General features: G+C 54.5%; 7 protein-coding genes across 7 annotated transcripts; all 7 read left to right on the top strand.

Annotated features, from left to right (window-relative positions):
• Positions 1–98: 98 nt before the first annotated feature.
• On the top strand, positions 99–1,542 carry PG997_014755 (uncharacterized protein; the record flags this gene model as incomplete). Its single annotated transcript, XM_066819069.1, has 4 exons — positions 99–173; positions 270–780; positions 855–1,076; positions 1,157–1,542. 4 exons carry the CDS (start codon positions 99–101, stop codon positions 1,540–1,542), a joined length of 1,194 nt encoding a protein of 397 aa, XP_066661257.1.
• A 586-nt stretch (positions 1,543–2,128) lies between these two features.
• Positions 2,129–3,260, top strand: PG997_014754 (dehydrogenase reductase SDR member 13; the record flags this gene model as incomplete). The annotated part of the gene is made up of 2 exons (XM_066819068.1): positions 2,129–2,809; positions 2,898–3,260. 2 exons carry the CDS (start codon positions 2,129–2,131, stop codon positions 3,258–3,260), a joined length of 1,044 nt encoding a protein of 347 aa, XP_066661256.1.
• Positions 3,261–3,507: 247 nt separating this feature from the next.
• Positions 3,508–5,759, top strand: PG997_014753 (cytochrome P450; the record flags this gene model as incomplete). Its single annotated transcript, XM_066819067.1, has 8 exons — positions 3,508–3,514; positions 3,765–3,887; positions 3,969–4,168; positions 4,243–4,604; positions 4,689–4,814; positions 4,933–5,206; positions 5,248–5,553; positions 5,631–5,759. The coding sequence occupies 8 exons, from the start codon at positions 3,508–3,510 to the stop codon at positions 5,757–5,759; spliced, it is 1,527 nt and encodes a 508-aa protein (XP_066661255.1).
• A 7,583-nt stretch (positions 5,760–13,342) lies between these two features.
• PG997_014752 (uncharacterized protein) lies at positions 13,343–13,790 on the top strand (the record flags this gene model as incomplete). The annotated part of the gene is made up of 2 exons (XM_066819066.1): positions 13,343–13,396; positions 13,491–13,790. The coding sequence occupies 2 exons, from the start codon at positions 13,343–13,345 to the stop codon at positions 13,788–13,790; spliced, it is 354 nt and encodes a 117-aa protein (XP_066661254.1).
• Positions 13,791–14,120: 330 nt separating this feature from the next.
• Positions 14,121–14,889, top strand: PG997_014751 (uncharacterized protein; the record flags this gene model as incomplete). The annotated part of the gene is made up of 2 exons (XM_066819065.1): positions 14,121–14,630; positions 14,692–14,889. The coding sequence occupies 2 exons, from the start codon at positions 14,121–14,123 to the stop codon at positions 14,887–14,889; spliced, it is 708 nt and encodes a 235-aa protein (XP_066661253.1).
• A 1,795-nt stretch (positions 14,890–16,684) lies between these two features.
• Positions 16,685–18,475, top strand: PG997_014750 (uncharacterized protein; the record flags this gene model as incomplete). Its single annotated transcript, XM_066819064.1, has 3 exons — positions 16,685–16,879; positions 17,049–17,302; positions 17,365–18,475. 3 exons carry the CDS (start codon positions 16,685–16,687, stop codon positions 18,473–18,475), a joined length of 1,560 nt encoding a protein of 519 aa, XP_066661252.1.
• Positions 18,476–18,924: 449 nt separating this feature from the next.
• Positions 18,925–20,352, top strand: PG997_014749 (uncharacterized protein; the record flags this gene model as incomplete). Its single annotated transcript, XM_066819063.1, has 2 exons — positions 18,925–18,993; positions 19,063–20,352. 2 exons carry the CDS (start codon positions 18,925–18,927, stop codon positions 20,350–20,352), a joined length of 1,359 nt encoding a protein of 452 aa, XP_066661251.1.
• Between the last annotated feature and the right edge of the window lie 103 nt (positions 20,353–20,455).

Here is a 20,455-nt window from a genome sequence, read left to right as displayed (position 1 = left end):
CTAACAGCCGAGCATGTGTCACCCCCATATCCTGAGATCTCGCTTCGCTCGTGCTTTCTCTTCCGCAACCAGTTCCGCCTGAACGGCAAGCCGTCTCGATGGCGTCTCCAGATACGCTGATTCCTCGTCAGGAACCGTCGACCGATCTATTCGTCTCCGAGACTGCGTTCAAGGTATGTATGTTCTATTGTTGGATATGTGCAGCGAGCGCGCTCGCGCTGCTTCCATTACTGGATTTGAATCTGAATTCTTGTGTACGTTCTCATCAGGTCGTTGTTTGGCTCACCACCGCGATTTGCATCGTAGTCTCAGCCCTGCGGTTCACTATCCGCTTCTTGACGTTCCGGCGTCTCTTCAATGAGGACTACTTTATGCTTTTCTCGGTCCTCTGCCTCATCGCACTGGCCTCCGTCTTGCAGCACTTCCTCGGATACATGTACCTCGTCCTCGAAATGCCGACCCAGGTGAAGATGCCCGACCGCATCGTATTGGAGGAGCCGGGACTCCGCACCGCCCTCACCCTCAACACCGTGGGCATCTGGGCCATCAAGCTCAACTTCCTGGCCTTCTTCCGCCGTTTCGGCATCCAGATCAGATCGTACATGATTTCCTGGTGGGTTGCCAGCTTTTTGGTCGTGTCCTGCGGGCTGGTGCAGATCGGCGTCATCCTGGCCATCGGTTCCCAGTTCGACAGTTTGGCCCTCATCACGGAGAACCTTATCCACGTCTACACCATCTACAAAGCAAGCATTGCACTGGATGTGATATCCGATGCTATCAGTAAGTCTGCCTTGGCAAAAATGGCAGTCTTGTGGTCAACCCGTACACTTACTGACCTCGGAATTGGGATCCAGTCATTTGCTTCCCAGTCTTCATCGCTTGGCGGAGCGGGATTACCATTCGTCAGAAACTCGTCCTCACCGGTGTCTTCCTGCTCGTGGGCTTTACTGTTGCCGTAACTATTGTCCGCGGCAACATCTTTGGTGGCGTTTACAAGGCCGTCGGTGACGCGGACCACATCAGAGTGCTGAACATTGGCTGGCTGTTGTTCTGGTTTATGATCCAATACATAGTGTGTAAGTCGCCGGTCCAATAATCACTCGCTTCGGTCTTTGAGCCAATAGGTCAAAACATACTGACGCTGATGCTATCGCAGCTTTTATGATTGCTTGCATCATTTCCTTCCGGTCCCTCTGGGTCAACAAACGCGATAAGAACAACAGCCGGCGGTTCCAACTCGACCAACGTCAGCGCGCCGCCGAGGACCTATCCCCGCCCGACAGCAGGCAGCGCCGCGGCCCGCGATCTCGGTGGCAAGATAGCGTGCTGCAGACGCTGGCAGACCTGGAGGCCAAGGACTTGGAACCGGAGCCGGACTCGAATCACCTACTTGAACAACAACCGCCGTCCGAAACCATGATGGCCGACTTGTCGAACCGTGATCGGGGCGAAAATGACGGGTCTGCAGGCGCACGTAGGGAATCGTCTTCACGTCGTGAGACTCTCGACAGTTCGCAGTCGAGGAATAACTCGCCCTTGTAACTATCCTATGTTGGCAGAAGAAGAGACAGAGAGAGAAGAAATAGATGCGCAAGCACAGAACGATTTACTTTGATTTCTCGAGCACTACTTACCTAGCAGTGAAGAAATCTCAGCACACAACGCAAGAACCAACGTGGAAAACGGCATCGGCTTTAACTGCCCTTGGACAGGCTAAATGAATAGCGCTTACTGTATCTCATTAGTGGATATGAGGGTCAAGTCAACCCAGCCGCTTTTTTCAGTCCCCCCTGCTTAACCTCTACCACCCGAGTAGACTAATCCGGACGAACAAAAAGAAGCCTGTCCTTTCTTTGGATTTTTATTCTCCATTTGTAGGTGATATTGCAGTTTACTAATCGCTTTCTGGACCCGAGATGCGCATGCCTCGACTCGTTCCCATCCTCCCAGGTTCATTCAAACCAGCTAGCTCGGAATATCTTCACTACTGGGCGGGTCATTCCGAAATTCCTTCGCGCGTCTACCGTATCGCCTCATTGCCAGTACGCAGCGTTCCGCCTCAGGGAGCTAGGTTCCAACACCTCAGTTGATTCCGGCAGCGTCAGCACCGGCGATACCACTTGAGACGATGGCCCAATTGATGGAGATGCTGCGCGTCACCCTGTTCGGGTCGCGCAACGACGCGCCCGGAGGCAAGGGAGCGCCGTCTTTCGACCCATCGCGCGACATCCCGTCGCTCGCGGGAAAGGTCGTCCTCGTCACCGGCGCGGCCGGAGATCTGGGTCGGACCACCGCGGTCCAGCTCGCACGTTACGGGAAGCCCGCCCGCATCTACGTGGCAGATCTCCCGCGCAGCAGTTCCAACGAGGAGGGGCTGCTCCGCCGGATCACGCGCGAAGCGTACGGGACGGATGACGCGAAAGCGGTGCCCGAGTCCGGGAAGGCTGCCGGCGACGACAACGCGACGCACACCGAATTCCGGTTCCTCGGGTTAGATCTCGGCTCGCTAAAGAGCGTGCGGGCGTGCGCCGCCCATTTCATAGCCCGCGAGGAGAGGCTGGACATCCTGATCCTGAACGCCGGGATCATCCGGGTCGCTCCGGGGACCACGAGCGACGGCTACGAGGCGCACTTTGGCATCAACTACCTCGGCCACGCGCTGCTGGCGCGGTTGCTGGTGCCGACCTTGGTCCGGACGGCGGAGCAGCAGTCGGACACGCGCGTCGTGGTGGTGTCGAGCGAGGGGCACAGTGTGGCCCCGAAGGGTGGGGTCCAGTTTGACGCGCTGAAGGGCACGTGCGCCGAGATGGTATGTGATCGCACACGCCCGCATCTAAGCCTCGGGGATAAAGCGAGTTTCGGTTTTCGTCATGTTTACTGACATGCCTTTCATTTAGTCATACGGCCAACGGTACGGCCAAAGCAAAGTAGCTCTTATCGGGCTCGCGAAGCAGCTCGGCCGGCGGTATCCGCAACTGAAAGTTGCGGCCGTACATCCGGGGAGGATCCTGACAGGCATGGCCGAGTCTCTTCGAAAAGAAAGCCTATTGGTGCGTATAACCGCCCCGATCGCGCCACTTGTCTGCGTCCCGGTCGCAGCAGGGATTAAGAACCATCTCTGGGCCGCCACCAGCCCCGACGTGGTCAGCGGCAAGTACTATGAGCCCGTGGGAATCCCAGATAAGGAGTCCGCGGTGGCCAAGGACGATGGCCTTATTGAAAGGCTCTGGGAGTGGACTGAAAAGGAGCTGAGCTTATGATTGCGCGAGACTTACCGAGGTAGTAGATCATGTAGAGAGGGGAAATCCCCCGGAGCTGTGCAATAGATTCGGCCGATACCTCGGTCTTTGGCTTTCTACAAATCAAGTAATTTGGAAGGGGGGTGAATAGCGCCCTGATATCATGTATGATTTGTTGGTGAATGCCGACATTGAATGTAGTGGTGTGGTGTGACGTGAAAATACGGCCGGAGAGCCAAATCTTGGGGTGTCAATAAGGTCCGATGCCATGAATAGTGCGTCATTCTGTATCACGTCCTGCTATATAAACACCTGTGTACACCGGCCTGTGATCCAGTCTCGAGTCCCAGTCTTATTTCAAAGCTTTTACACAGTCTCTCTCTTGCCGATACAATGAGGGTCGTTACATTGCTACTAAGCACATTCAGGGGGAGACTGGGATAGGAACCTGGAAACCTTCCCCAAATTGGTTGATATTCTTTCTCGCTTTATTGGCTGTGGCTATATCTCATCACTATTATGCAGCATGGAAGAAACTGGCACACATTCCAGGTCACCCGGTTGCCCATTTCTCTATCATTTGGCTGGTCCGCCATGCTTGGAACGGCAACCTGTTCCCTACCTTGATCCAAGCCGGTGAGGACTATGGTTAGTGCCCGGTTCATCCAGATATTCATCCACTCATCCATGCTTTATTTGCATACCTACTGACTGCCGGAAACCCATAAGGTTCTCTTGTCCGTATTGGTCCGAACCTCCTCCTTTGCTCAGATGCCGACGAGGTGGTTGCCATCTCCGGCATCCGGTCCCAATTCACTAAAGGTCCGGCCTACGACGCGGGCCGAGTGACAGACGGTGATGAAACCCACGTGGCTTCGGAGCGGGATCCGGCCAAGCACAAGGCGCTGAGGCTCAAAATGGGCTCTGCGGTATGTCGTGCATGATCCCTGAACCCAACACGTGTATTTTAGTCGCTAATCTATACCTTCATCTTTACTTGAAGTACTCGATCAACTTTCAGCCTGCTGCAGATCATCAGATATCCAATCTTATGCATCTAATCAGCAGAAAGTACGTCTCTCAGCCAGGGCGGAACCCCCGGAGTATGCCACCCTACATGGACTTCGGCCAGAAGGTGCAGTTCTATACGCTCGACTTCATCGGCGAGTTTGCCTTTGGAGAGTCCTTCGGCTTTTTGAAAAAGGACGTGGACGTCCGCCGTATGACGGAGATCAACGACTTATCGATACGTCTTATGACCGTGGCCGGTCTGATACCGTGGCTTGCCGACTTGAGGTCAATATGGCCGTTCCGCCTCCTGCTGCCAAGAGAAGGTAACAAGGTCGGTTTCGGAATCCTTTTCGGGTAAGTATACTTTCATATACTTCCTAGTGGAAATAGCATAGTGATGGGCTAGGATGGCACCTACTAACCCCTTTCTTGTACTAGACTTGCTAAGAGCCTAGTGGATAAGAGGACGGCACCAGGTGCTGTACCGAAAAACGACATGATGCAGGCTTTTATCCGCAGTGGAATGACCAGGGAGCAGCTGATGCAGCAGGTCTATATTCATATGTAAGTAAGAGCCCAGATAGACCGCCCGCCCCCTTTTTCTCCTGCAAACCTTCATTGCCAATGTTCCGGTAACCCGTTCCTTGGTTCTAACCTGTTTATACAATCTCTTCACCTGTAGAGTCGCAGGGACAGATGCATCGGCTAACTGGGCCCGCATGATGATGCTGTGCTTATTGACCTGTCCGACCGCCTATCTGAGACTACAACGAGAAATCGACCACGCCAACTCCGCGAACCGTCTTAGCAAGCCCATCGCCGCCGACGAAGAAGCTCGCAAGCTTGTCTATCTCGAAGCGGTTCTCTGCGAGTCCCTACGCCTACATCCGCCATCCATAGCACCGTCTAAGCTTTCTCCCCAGACGGCAACAAAACACCATGGTGGCACTGCTGGAGTGCCGGCAGCAGCCGCAGCAGCAGAGACAACTCGAACGAGTCCGATAAGGAGACGAAGCACAAGCCCAAGCCCGCGATGGTGTGCGGGTACCATATCCCCGCCAATACGCAAATCGGAGCCAACGTCCCCGGCATCCTGAGATCAAAGGACGTCTTCGGCGACGATGCCGGATGCTTCCGGCCGGAGCGGTGGCTTCCACTGACGGGGGATGGGAAGACACCTGCGGCAGAGGCCGCGAGACTCAGCCGAATGCGCAAGACTCTGGATACAGTCTTCGGCGCGGGCAAGTTCCAGTGCATGGGCAAGGCCATTGCGTGGATGGAGGTCCGCAAGCTGTTCGTCGAGGTAAGTTGCGGAAGGGAAGAACGCCCCTTGAAAGGGGTTGATCAACACGTACTGACTCTTATGAAAATGGCCGGCAGTTGTTTCGCAGATTTGACTTTGATATCGTCGATAACATTGCACCGCTGCAACTGCAGTCCTTTGCTATCACGGTGGTACACGGTTTTCATCTGCGAGTCACACGCAGGCCAGAGTGGGCGGAGGTATGATGAGACGTTATATCCAGGGGTTCGAGCCGTTGTTAGCCTTTGACATCTACTGCATCTACTGAGGACCTGTATATAGCACCTCAAACGATAAAGTTTGCCGTCTCGAGGCATTGACTTACTCTTTTTTGTTCTTTTTCTTTTTTGAGAGAGAGAGGGATTGACATGCTCTCAAGACATTGAACTCAACTGCCCATGTTCTGACCTTGGCATTGCTCGCCCGCACACAGGAGTAGCATTCCTTAGGGATCCACTGAGGAGCAAGAACCGGTTCGAGTCAAGTCCTCCTTGAGGGAGCTTTCTTGGCCCGGGGTGCTACCTAAACATCTCGACGGGATTTCTTACTTTTTCTTGAAGGCTGAATTAACGGGAAACGCCAAATAGATGCACCGCTGTGTTGTTTGATGACACTTGCATGTATGGTGTTTTCGGACTCAACTAGAATTCTAGCCTGCAGAGTTATCCTGTCTCGACTGAGATAGGCTTTACTTTCACTTCCGGCCCCTTTCCAGTCCGCTTGATCACAAACACTCGACCCCTGGCAAAACTCATCTTCATGCGATGTGACACTTACCTTGGCAAGCCAATCCCATATTCGAGTGAAGTCATTTTCGAATGTATGCTCATCCCGCTTTCTTCCGAGATATGTTACATAGTGCCGCCCATGCCGCATAATTGCACTTTGGTCATTGTGTGCCTAGACCTCATATCCCTAGTTCTGCGGAGCTCTCAGTGTGTAGCATTCAGCGATGCTTACAGCAGGGGGCTATAAGCACGGCCAGGTCAGCTAGTATACATCCCAGCATCCGGATACCAAGAGTCACTAGCCGTCATTCTTCAAGTGCGGCCGCATCTGGTGTCGATTCGATTTCGGAATAACGTTTGCCAGCTCACAGCTACGCCCTGGTGGAATAGTTTGCTCGGTGAAGTGATATGAATGGTGGTCGTCGCCCACTCCCAGGGGTAACACGGCAATTCTTGCACATTTTCCTCAGCCCTGTAACGGAGGAAGTCACGAATTAGGCAAGCGTATCCGGCCGGGACGGCTGAATTGGGAGCAACATTACATACAGAAAGCTTTGCCGAGGTCTCTTCCTATAGAAGCTAGCTGGCTATTGCATTACCATGTACACTTTGCGCGAACCTATTGAAAACCAAAGCTGCTTTCTTTTCGGGCAATACCCGACTTGGCAATGCGGAATAGGTTGGTGATGGTTTTGCTTTTTCCCTACGTGGCATCATATGCGGCACTTGCTGATCAGATATCCCTGGGTGATCCTTAAAGAGTCCAGATATCCGTGGATATCTCCCCCTTAGTGTCCAGAATTCCGCCGCCAGTTGAGCCGAGGCATGGCGGGTGGGGTTGAAGAGCGAGCTATGCATCCGGGGAACATTACTTAATCCACGTTTCTTTCAGGCGACAGTCCGAAGCAGGCCGTCAGCCGGAGCCGAGAAAGTTGGAGATATATGCAAGAGTCGCGTGTTCATCGAGGAGTCGCATCCACAGGTCCGGTGCGGGACCATCACCCGGCATCTCGTTCTTCCCCAACCATGTGAATTTGAGAATCTATTATGTGTATGCTTCTGAGTTTGTGAACTCGCGCAGATACGATCTTGGCCTATGCAATCAATTTCCATATTGCAACCTACCTGCGGAGATTGCATTGTGATGACCAGATCTATAAGACTGTTCCAGACCCCTTTCTGCAAGGTGCCTATATCGTATATCTAGTTAGCATGTGCCGTACGTGCCGCACCGGCGTTACATCACATACAGACATGCCGAGTCTATAGGAGGATTGCATTTATCGTGGGGATACGGAGTTGCAGCCTTGCAATTAGATATCTTGGCAAACGACTCTCCATAGTATTCATCAACTCCCATCTTTCCGGTTACTGCGCGAAAGAGATATTCTTCTTCAACATCCCAGTCATAGGAAGCTAATGTTGCGGTGGTTGGCATTTTTCTACTATCGTCGTTGAAGTAACGTCAACAAGGTTTGTCCCGTCGTCAGTGCATCCAAGTGACCTGACTATTACCATTTCATAGTAATAGAGCCGAGTACATTACGCACAAGCTACCAATATCAGACCTATATCGGCAAGCTGTGGGCGAGAAGGGCGGCTGATTGGCTCGCGGGTCGGCCTTACGAGCATGAACGGATGAAGACAGGGTGGATCGCACCGACTAAGAGGTCCCCGAGAGATGGAGAAATCAACAAATCGGATGAGCGGAAGTAGTATCCGTAAAAGCTTGAGATGAAGTATTCACTATATTCTGTAAGATGCAGTGGGACTTTTGTAAAGGTAAGTCTTATGTAATGCCCCAATGCAGCAAAATGGCCAGATGGCCGAGTCGCCGACTCGTTCAACCCTGCTCAGGGAAAGATGACGATAAAGCGGTCCTGCAGCTGCATCGGAAGCAAGGCCGCCACGCTTAAGCAACATGATATAATTGCAAAGAGTAGTATGATGCAATTCAATAATTCTCTCATGAGCCTTACGTCTGTACCCGGGGTGGTATTCTAGGTATTACAGTAGACCTCAAGGCAAACAGGCGAAAAGGCCAGCAAAGACCCAGCGCAGATCAAGGTACGAAACATACAAAACTGGGAAATACTTGACGATGCGACATTGCAGACGCAATAGGCGTGGCTGGTCAAGACAGGAGAACAAAAGCAGCCGAGATGTCGTCGAGAAACCAGTAATAGTGCCTTGTAGGTATGTATGCATGCTTTGGGCCAACAATGAGGCCGACCAATCGGTCAATTTTATCACATCAAGATCGGTGTATGGAGGCTCTTTGCATATGTACACGATTCATGTATATGCTCGCAGTGGGTATGATCCGCGCAGGACCAGGACCACAGCTCGGAATCCCGCCGGAGAAGAGAGAGAAAGCGAGACTACTGGCTTTTTACATACTTGTATCGACGCCAACACCTACCACTCTGTGTCCCGCACGCCTGCAGCCGGATGGAGTCCTGATGGCCCTGCCATCTCCACCCTTTGCCGTGGCTAGTAGAGTCTCGAGTGCGGTCTAGACGTCGACATATGCAGGAGAGAGGAGGATATGGAGGCTGGAAGGATAGCGGGATGGCCTCAGGCATGTCCCTTCCGGGGGAAGATAGACTGAACTTTCAGTAACTGTGTAGCTGCGCTCTTGGCAGTGAAGACGACAAAAAGAGAAAAGACGGGGTCACTTGTACCAGGTGCCAGGCTCGTTTCGTGCCAGCCAACAGCACGCTATGAGAGGGACCCATGAAGATGAAGTGGAGATGTCATATCCAGTCGTTGAAGACCATTGGGTACTTTGTGTTGGTCAATATTCACACTTCATCACACGGATTCAGCCCAGTCAGCATGAAGGGAACCGACTTGAGGGTGTATGGCCGGCGACTCGCCCAGAGCCTAGATCGAGAACGATGAAGGTAAGCGCTAGTTCCGACGAGGCGGTAAACTGGTAAACTGGTAGGTTTTCTAGTCTTCAGACCAGGTCGGCCTGGACCGGAATCGTTGGCGGAGGATCGTCGTGCTTTTTTGCCACCAAATCTCTCCACCCCCTGGCCTGGCCAGCGTTCCAAGATTTGGCTGGTGGACAATCTTATCTGACAGCACCAGAGGAGGATCAAACCTTTCAGGGTCCAGACAGAACAAGGAGGGGAGAGCCTACTGCTGGGCTGCATAATCAGCTCGAGACTTATCGCAAGACCCTGCATCAAGAAAAGCAGCGGCAATGTTCGAGAAGATGGGAGTGGTTTGGATTTTGATCGTCAAGTGAAAATTGTTTGGTCCATCCATCGCCGATGTGGTGATGAGACATGTGAAATGGAATGTCACTTACTGCTCCGAGCCCCTGGAATCCTTCGTCCAGCCGACTTATCAGTGACCGGGCCTGCTGGCGATGTATGTGAGACAAAGGGAGCTCACCAGCCCACGGTGAAGGGATCGAGCGGTGATGCAGATTTAGATTAGTCAAGGAGAGCTTACGTGGATCCGACAACGGCAAAAGAAGGGTTCGTCACCCATCCACCAGTTCGTTCAGCCTCGGGTTGCGGGATGAAGTGTTGGGAATACGAATTCGAGCTGAGTCACTCGATCCCACCGATGGGGCCTGCCGATGGCGAGTCCTCCCGGGCGGCCGCGGAGGGCCGGGGGCGCGCCATCTGATTAGATCTTGGCGTATTGGCATGGCATATACGTACCGAGATTGGGTTCATGTTCCGATTTGATGAAGACCAGATTACGCAGGGCAGTGGGCGTCTGGAAGGGGTCATGTGCCCGGAAGGATACCGACTATTCGGACAGCGGTACTTGCCGGCGCAGAAGTGACGAGAGAAGGACAGACGGTGAGAAGTCGGGCCTTTGCATGCTCTCGTACAGTTAGCTATGCAGTGGTCGGCTGTCGTTTTGTGTCTTTGGTGTTGTTGGTGTCTCAGAGCTAGGGCAGACTGGTAAGGGAGCTAGGAAGCTATTCCCAGGGTACAGTACTTAATTCTGCTCTGAGGCGGCAGCGGCCGAGGGGCACCTGCCACGCGGGCGGGATGGCACCTACTTTGGCCCTGCGCCTATTTTACGTGGGTGGGGGATGTACTGCAGGGAGGGTCCCGAATTGGGAATTACTACTACGACAGGAAGCAGAGTAGGTGTGCATTGGCAACATTGCATCACTCCAGTCCGAGATTGGGCTCCGGAGTGTACAGTACACGTATTCGGGTGTAGCAGGGTCACGTTACGGAATGAATTGGAGGAGGGTCCCAGTGTGTGGAGGGAGGCTGTCCGCAGGAGATCGCAGGAGTCCGGGGAAGGCAGGGCGCATACGGAGAGTGGTAAGCGCATGGGGAGAAAACAAGAAGTGTTTCCGACCAGCAGAAAAAAACGCTGGGGAGTTGCGTGCGACGAAGCGGTAGATATGTGTTGCAGACCAAATGTAAACATCAGGTCAGAAGTGGTACGATGCGCTGATTACAATCCGAATTGGCCCTCCGCTGATTGGCTGTGTCGTCCCAAGAGCCCCCAAGAGCGAGAGGCCGCGGGACTCGGGACATGGCGAAGTGGGTGCAGGCTACAGCATTCTTGCCTGCGACTTGCTTTCTTCTTTCATTCGTCCGTCGGCCGTGACGGAGAACGCCTACCTGCCTACCACTGCCACCACTGATCTACGAGCCGCCTTACAGTAGGTCGGCGGCAATAGTCCAAAACTCCGGCCCTGCCACTGCATACTACTGTATGTACGGTATCCGTATCATTGTAAGTATGGCAATGTAATATCAGGATGCCCGAAAGCGAGTGGGCAAGTTTTCAATGGTGAAATGCCCTCTTTTCGACTCCAGCGTGGACATTCCCGTTGTGGACACCGGGTGCATTGCAAAATGCAAATGTCCGTCTGACTTCGCAAAGAAGGAATTGACTGGTAGCTGTAGATGATGCACATGCATGACTCTTTCGCGACGACGGATGGATGGATTGGACATTGGGGGATTGGCGATTTATTGGCGATAGTCTTATCTCGCGGTTTGAATATCGGGTGCTTTTGGGAATTGCCAAACCGAAATCTGACAGGACTCTTGACGATCTGGCAATCTGGAGCCTCACATTTTGGAAAACCCCATGCTGCCCATGTACGTAGATCCTATCCTCAACTGCGGAAATTCTTGATTTGCCATGACCTCCAGAAGCGCAATCCTCCGTTGCTGGATGCAGTATGTGATAAGTGACGGATAACGTTCCCACGGTAATTGGGAGCAGGGGAGGGGGTCGAGAACGCACTCAGGGTGTGAATGATGGCCACACCCCCGACCCGACTGCGACTGCAAACGCCACGACCAGACCTGGGTAAAGCCGGGCTCGCTGCAAGGCTGAGTCGGGCTTGACGCAGAGTTTAAGCGCATGCCGACGGCGGCCAACGGACTGAGGGCTGGCCGGCCAATAAATCCCATCAAGAGACGCTTGAGAGCCCTGCCGCCGGCCCCGCTTCTCATACGATTTTCCCACCCTCAGCCTTGCGAATGGGCTGATTTGCACCCCCACTTTCGAACACTTTGCTAGACGAGCCTAAAGTTCTGGACCCTCCTTTTTTTCTTGTCTGCCCGCCCCGGTGCAGCGAGTGCAGGTGCTTGGTGCATGTCCCGCGCTTTTGCATTTGCACGAGGTTCGCATATTCTGGCTAGCCTGGCTGGTCCCTCTGGGTCGTTGAAACCCTTGCCCCCCAGGTCCTAAAAGGTTGGAAGACAACGGGGAAAGTCAGGCCACTCTACGCCAAGCTCACGTGTCTCTGACGCCTGGACTTTTATCCAAGGCTCCGCTTATTCCGATCTCTACTTGGCCTGCATGGCGCTCGCCTGCCAGTTTGGGCGTGCGATCCTGCGCGAGCAATGTACCCGATCGGTCCTGCTCCTCCGTCCTGATCCAGACATTTGTGCACAGCTTGGGCATTATTTCCCCCGACCCTCCAGCGTCCAGCGTAGTGAAAAAATGGGAAAGGGGAGAAAGACACGGGAAACAGGCAGCTTGAACACCATCAATGGCCCATTCCCATCAATGGCGCCCCACACCCGGTAACACGTACCGACCCTTCTCTGCGTGCCCTGCGTATCCTGCGTACCCTGCGTACCTCGTTCTGCCTCCACCAGCAGCCAGACCCCAGCACCCAGTGACCAGAGCTACGAGTACAGCAAGCAGTGCGTGCCGCCTCCATCCATAATGTCGCAGTCGTAGGGGTATGGGTACACGACCTAGCTCTGGCACAATTACGCGAGAAGTACTGTACTGTACGCTCGGCCACGTACAGCTTCCCACAATCTGGCCGCCCGAAACCGTTGCATTTTCGTAGCGCCTGGAAAGTCAGACCATTTGCCCAAGGCCCTTCAGCATGTGGCAGCTCTCGGGGCCGGTCTCCGCCTGTACCGCTGCCGTTGTTGAGCATTCCTCCAACTCCTGGGACCGGCCGTCGGTTACCACCCAGCCTGCCAAAGCTCGTAGTGTCTGAGTGTGTGACTTGCTCTTGGCCATCTGGCTCGTTCTGACTCTCATCTTGGCGCCTTGTGCTCTAATCCACCACCATACACCCTGATTCCCCACTATCCCATGTTCGCGGCTTATTATTAGAATTGCCATATCGCCGCCCTCCATCTCATGTTCGTTTCGTCGTTTCTATCATCAAGCAGCAATCAACTGTTACAAGTTGTGACAACATTCTTCCATCCGCTCCACGGCTCACATTCTAGACCGTCTTGTCCATCAACAACCCCAACTTCACCAACAACATCGTCGGCACATTGCCACACCATAACCATCGCAACCAACCACATACCTCGCCGAGACCCGAGTCAGCCCACCACCAACTAGTCAAACGCCGACTCGACCGATACAGTGTATCCGTTGGTTTACTATCACGACATTCATCGTCCACTTTCGAAGGCATCGAAAGATTTCGACACCTGCCTCAGCGCATATTCCAACCTCGCCATTCTGATTTCTCCGTCTCGCGACTTGATACTCCACTCGCCCGGAGTACCTATCATCTAGAGGTAGAGAGCAGATTGTACGTAGCATCCGAGCTACATTAAATTTCCAATTCCGTCGTCATGGACAGTGAAGTTCTACAGAACATTGACCTGTTCCCGACGGCCAACAGCAAGGTAATTTCGGAGCCCCTGCTGACTGGGTACAAGTGTACTCGTTTCTGTTCCTCATCTTTCGTCTGCGAACGAGGCTAACTGGTTCGCCAAACAGTCCTTCATTGACAACTCTTCCAACTGCCTCCGTCAACTGTCTTCGATATCCTTCTGGGACAACTTTGACAACGGCCTGCCCCAACAACAAACCGTCAACCATCCCCTATCACCCCCCCGTCACAGAGCCCAAGACGAGAAACGGTTCATTAAGCCCGCCTCTCGCCAAGAAGGAGATATTATCCAAGTCTTCCAGAATCTCCAAGTCCGGATCCAAGGGCCAGAACGTGAAGAAGTCATTAAAGCGCAAGCAAGACTACTCAGCGCTCGACTGCACAGACTACTGGCTTCGTTTCGATAGCGACGACGAGAGCCTCGACAAATCCGAATTCGACAACCAAACCCGCAGGTGAGCCCCCAAAACCCCTAGTTGGCTATGCATTCTATGTCGTAGTCAAATAAGCTGAATACCCTACTGAACTGTAGATTAGACCCTTCGACTTCATCCACCCGTCAGCAAGGTCATCGCGGGTCACGTCATTCGACAGCGTGAAGCCTGATTTCCCGTCAATGATCAACGATCTGGTTGATTCTGACAGTGCGCTCGATCACGCACTTTCGTCTGAGGAGGAAGCTTTCGCAATGGCTCTGGATGATGACTACACGAGAAGGGGCGACGAGACGCCCCTCGATGTCATTCCCGAGAGACTCTACTCTACCCCCGCTGAGCTGGGAACCCCCACAACCCGGCCTGCGCATGGAGTCGCAATACAACAGCCCCGTCTTCAACGACCCCGAGCGCCAACGACTACTTGCCATCGCCATGGGCACTGGCCTTCCCCCAATCAACACCACCACCCGCGCTGGTGCGCCAGTCGACTACTTCAACTTCGAGAAGCAACGAAGCCCCAGCACCACGTCTGAGACGGCCAGTGATCCGCCTCCGGAGATGAAGCGGAGGACATCGTCAGTGGCCAAGCCCATGCGCTCCGGCCAGACTACTCCTGCCGATATTGGCGATCGCAAGGACAAGCCCAGGAACAGCGACCGGGCAGCCCACAACGACATTGAGCGCAAGTACCGCACAAACCTGAAGGACAGGATTGCCGATCTGCGCGAAGCCATCCCATCTCTCCGGTCGATACCCGAGGATGACGATGACTCTCCGGTCCCCGCGTCGAAGGCGCCCAAGGTCAGCAAGGTCAGTTCCACCGCCCGTACTCCGCTTTCTTCTTTTTCGCTTACTAACATATTCACAACAGGGTACCATCTTGACCAAGGCAACTGAGTACATTCATCAATTGGAGCGTCGGAATCGCAACATGGCTCACAAGAATGACGAGCTGACGCGACGCCTGCAAGCTTTCGAGCAACTTCTGGGTGCTGGCCACCCCACACCCAGCTGGCAGCCTCAGGGCTACGGCGCATCGGTGTTCCAGCCCAGAGGCTACGGGCAATGAAGACCTCCTTTTGACGACTTATGAATACAATTAATCTCGACAACACACACACAACAAACACACAACAAACACAGAACAAACACCCCTCTCTACTCCACACGGAGGAAACACGATACTGGGCTTGCTTTTTTCGGCGCAGGATGGGTGGTCTGGGACACATGGTATGGGGCTTTCAAAAAAGAGAGAAACGGGAATGCTGCCAGGACGATTTGATCCTCGGAGGGAGTAGCCGGGCGGAGTTGCAGAGCCATTGCACATGTCAGCAATTTTATGACGGGATAAAACTGATGCGCGCGCATTTCGCAGCATAGATACACTGGGCGTCACTGATTTTCAGCTTGCATGATACCCCGAGCCGCGATGCCCTCCCCCATTGGCATCGAGCCTTGGGGCCGCAATCGCCATTTTCATGCTTTATCTACATATTTATATATACCCTAGAGGGATTTGTTCATGTATTAGCCTCGGCATCGCATGCTTTTTAGCGATTGAGCTTGTCATGGTTTCATATGGCGCACACAGCATTCAGAGATACCACAATTTTAATGACTTCGCAAACACCTACTGTTCTTTCTCGCTCTCTCCAGTGATGGTCCCCCGGGAAACCGGGGCTTTTTTCAATGCGACCGGCACTCGGTCGCATTTCCAGTTGTCGCCGAGAGCTTCGTCGTGGGACGGCGACGACCCCGGAAGCAAACGGCTATGACGATAGACGGCCGAGTCATACACGATATTACGTCGCATATACTCGCATAACCGGATGCGAAGTGCCAAGCCGAGTCGCAGGCTTGCAACAAGCAACAAAGGGTCCCGATGCGAGAGCGAGCTGTCAGACGACCAGTGGGGCTGCGCAATAAGGGAACCTGTCAATTACGATGTTGACACACACACCACACCAAGGCAGAGGAGGCAGAGGAGGAAGTTATGGGGCATTGAGCCACCCCGTCGTTACACACGTCGAAGACGAGGATCGGATCTACTCAGAGGAAAGAAACTAACCGGGAGGATGGTGTGTTTGGTCCATGGCCTTTTTTGGCGTTTGCCGGTTTTAGAAAATGCGGGGGTTTGGATTGCGCTTGGGGCCATGGACGGCTCGGGTAATTGAAAGCTTTGTGCTCGGCATCGAGGAGAACAGACGGTCAAGTATCAAGCCCCTCTCGTCTCGTCCACCAGAAGAGTATCTGTCTATCGCTTACCGGGGACGGCAGGAAGGGAGATATATACCGCACAGACGAGTGCGATATAGCGGCACGTTCGCGCCATGATATCTTGTTTTTGAGAATGGGCAATATGGAAGGGGGGCACCAGACTCCTTCCAATGCAAGCCGGTCCGTGCAAGCAATCGAACAAGCCCATCAGCCATGTGCGACGCCCTTCTCCAACGGTTTATCAGATGGCAGTTGGTTCGTGTAACACCTCCATCATGGTGTTGGGTTGGCAGACCCTACCTTACTTCATCTCCTATTGGCCAAGCGCATCCCGGGGCGCACGTTTTCGCGGGATAGAGTACCACCATCCACGATTTGGTGACGGTGGTTTTGTGTGCGCATGCGCACCCCGGATTTCAGCCGGTATACGATGGAGGGCTCTCAGATCTTATGAAGATGGTCGATACTGCATTGCACATGGATGGACTGTGGGAGGCAAGAGGGAGGATGCATTTAAATGCCATGGAGAGTCGGGGTTGACGGCGGGAGAAGATACTGAGAACCCATCTTCTCCGTGCTGGGACATTTGGCCCTTGTGTCTTTATACCCGGAATCGTCTCCCCGACAAGGAAACATCTCGCTCAACGATGGAATCGAGTAACGTCGCCAATAACCCGGGGCAGGCGCCGGCTGCTGCTCTCGAGTCGCGAGCCTCCATGCTCTTGAGCGTCAATATTGTTCTCATGGCAATGGCGACCATCTTCATTTCTTTAAGGTTCTACACGCGATACGTCGTTCTTAATCGCCTGGGATATGACGATTGGATGGCGCTACTAGCACTCGTAAGGACCGCGGACCCCTTTCCATGCGGAATACACTGAAGACTAACTTCCTTTCCCATGGCAGATATTCGTGCTTGCTACCGGTGTGACGCACTGTTGGAGTAAGTCGGTCGGTCCACGAATGACGAACCGCACATGCTGACCCGAGGGTTCCTCTGCAGTGACACAGCATGGTCTGGGACGCCATGTCAACACCATTCTCAATCCCGCTGGGCTCAAGACCTACACCGAGTACCTTTGGTTCTCGGTGCTGTGGTATAACACGGCTATCATGTCGACCAAGCTGGCCCTGCTGGCGCAATACCACCGGGTGCTGCCGATTCAAAGCCTGCGCCGGGCCTGCGCCGCGCTCCAGGTCGTCATCGGCCTCTGGGGCCTGTCGCAGATCATGCTCAGCATCTTCACCTGCTTTCCCATTCAGGCGTACTGGGACAAGGAACTGGCTCCGGGGACCCCACTCAGAACGCCGAAGCAACAACGATCAGGTGCATACCCACCCTCCCCCTGGCCTACCAGAACGCCGCTGGCAACATCGTCACCTACATTGCTGTCCTGGTTCTGCCACTCCCCGCTCTGAGCAGTCTACGCTTGCCGCGCGCGCAGAAGTGCCTGCTGATTGGCATCTTCTGCCTGGGGTTCTTGTATGTCTATCCCTACATCAATTCATGTGAGAATGCTGACCCCGTCCACAGTACCTGCGCATTGGCGGCCGTCCGGATTATGTACTTTCGCGAATACACCGATCCAACCTGGGAATATGTGGACCCGTCCATCTTGTCCCTGGCGGAGCTCTGTTCCGGTACCATCTGCCTCTGTCTCCCAACCCTCCGGCCGCTGGTCGCGCGCTGGCTCCCAGCGTCGCTCACTAGCACCGTCGCGTCCGCCACGCCTAACGCTAAAGGCGGCAACCGATCCACGACGAACCGGTCGCCCGTTGGCAACTCTCACGGCGGCGACCCGGAGAAAGCCGCAATGGGTCCCAAGCGACCCCCGCCCTGTGCCCGCGCTGACGGCCGCCGCGGCGGTGGCACATACTACAACAGCAATACTGACACTACCAGTGCTTCTTCGCCGTCATCGAGGAGACCATCGGCGTCGCTGCCGCGTTCCTCCGCCAGCGGTTCCGACTCCGATTTCATCTATGGCCTCGAGACCGCGCGCAAAGCCGTGCCCGTGCAGCCCGCGACGCCTTCCCCGCCACCCATGTGCATGTCCATCATGCGGCCGTTGATGCCTGGTGGCGGCGGTAGTAGCAGTAGCCGGTGGTCCTCGACGGCCGAGACCAGCTCCGTGGTCCGGTTCGCCGCCATGCCTCTGCCTTTGTCTTCATTCTCCTCGTCAGCGCAGCAGCAGCATCAGCGCCGGTATCAACAACGACAAGACAATTACTACGTCCATCGGAACGGCAATGACGATCACGGCAGTTACCTTCGCGACCAAAGAAGTGGCAACTGGCTGCTGGAGTCGCGCGTCAGTACCGAGATCGGCACGAGTAACAGTCCGGTGCCCTCGGAGGAGAGAAGGAGGTTGGGGTCGGCGGCTATTCGGGTTAAGCGCATGGTTACGAGGAGGGAGTCGGTGGTGGCGGGATGGTGAGGACGCTGTCTCAGGGGGTTCAATATCTTACCCAAGGGGGCTGGTCTTTCTACTTGATCGCCATGGCCACCTTGGACAGTAGGAAGGATATGGTGCTGAGTTGTTTCCTTCTCTGCCAATGGATTCTTTTGGGCTCGGCTGGAAGCTCCAGGATACCAGTGGCCTTCTTCCGTTCTCGATGTCTGACTGTTTTACTCTTGTCACCAATGATTGACGCGGGAGATCGTACATGACAAAGGACTTTAGCATGACTTACACCAGAATCTACGACAATGATCAAGGCGCTCCGGGTACCTCAGGCTCATTCTACCATCTGTAGACCTATATATACCTACCTCTAGCCGACGCTATGAGTGGCCCGCCGATTTGGAATCATCGTCACTGACCATCCCCTGATAACACAGCCAAGCAAGTCTAGCCATAAAACCATCCGCACGATCATTCACAAAATGCGGCGCACCAAGCCTCCTGCATTCAGCAAATTCAGCAAGCTGCCACCAAACGTTCGGGAAATGATTGTATGTGTCACTGTTGTGCTCATCCCGTCAAGATTTTCGCTCTACTTCAACTAACATTACTTCTTCTAGTGGGAAGAAGCATTCGGTCACTCATCATGCCTCCACGTATTCTACGCACAGGTCAAAAGGGGTGGTACACGCTATCGTTTCAAGCACAGCTACGCTCATTCGGAGATACAGTACATCACATCGGAACCAGAGCTGAAGCCAGAAGTGAACTTGGGTCGTGTGAATCGAGAAGCTCGTAAGGTCGTGGGGCGTTATCACCATACACTCTCCATTGAACCTCGTGTGCCCGGCCAGCCAGGAGTGGTGGCAGTGGACACCAGGGAGGATATGTTTTACATCGTTAATTTGAAGCACTCCATCCAGGCCATGACAACGCCCTTACAACAGAACATCCAGATTGGCCAAAATCTCCGCCATCTCTCTCTTCCGCTGTTTGAAATTGCTTATTGGCCGGACAAGGATACGCAAGCGAGTTTCGACCCATCTCTCCGACCCACAGACAGCCCATGGCTATTGCCCGGACTACCGGCCGCGCTGACGGCGCTCCCCAGCCTGCAAACGCTCCGCCTCGTCGTCGACCGCCTCTTCCGAGTTCCCTTTGGCATCGCCTACCGCCGGATCCCCCGCCGCAAGACCAACCTGGTGGGCACCCGCACGGAGCTGCGCGCGCTGGCCAAGGCGCAGCCCCGCGACGCGTACGGCTTCAGCGACTACGACGCCTTCGTCGTCGCCGCCGCCGGCGATGACGACGACAAGAAGAAGAAGCTCGGCTACGAGTGGCCCATCAAGGTGCCCGGGGCTTTGTTCGTCCATGCGGCTGCTTCGACCGACGACGGCCTCCCATGGAAGAGGGTGCTGCCCTTTCCGCGATACGACCGGTTCGCCCGCGTGGTCCGGCGCGAGCTGCGCCGCCTCCTCCGCCCCCCGCTCTTCTCAGGCCGCAGGGTCGACGTACGGCTCGTGGTCGACCTCGACTCCAATGCCAACGCGAGGAGCCGCGGCGCGCGGCTCAGAGTCCCCGACGAGACGAAAACGAGCGGACTTTTCGACGAGAAGACGGCGGGGAGCACGACTGGCGGCTACGACCGCTACTTTGCGAGCGAGTTGTCGGTGCTGGATTGGTACGCCGACGTGTCGGGGCACGAGCGCGAAGTTAAGGGGTACGAAAAAGGAGTTTCTGCTGACGGGAAGGTCGTGCAGGTCGACGAGATCGGCGATCCCGACTTTGTGGTTCCTGCTGACGCTCCTGAGGTGGATGAGTTGAGCAACAACTCGGGTGATGGTTCGTACTCGGACTCGGGGACAGACTCGTACTCAGACTCATACTCGGGCTCGTACTCCGACTCGTAATCGGAGTGGTTGAGGGAGAAGAGGCCCCGGATTGGTAGCAAGAAAGCACGTAAAGGCAAGGTGGTTGGGAGGTAAGGGGGATCTCTCGAGCACAGCCTAGGCA

This window comes from Apiospora hydei, assembly GCF_038363865.1.
Source record: "Apiospora hydei strain CBS 114990 chromosome Unknown utg000010l_segment0_segment0, whole genome shotgun sequence".
Classification (NCBI taxonomy): domain Eukaryota; kingdom Fungi; phylum Ascomycota; class Sordariomycetes; order Amphisphaeriales; family Apiosporaceae; genus Apiospora; species Apiospora hydei.
Note: the sequence above shows the minus strand (reverse complement) of the source record. Positions and strands in the feature narration are given on the sequence as shown.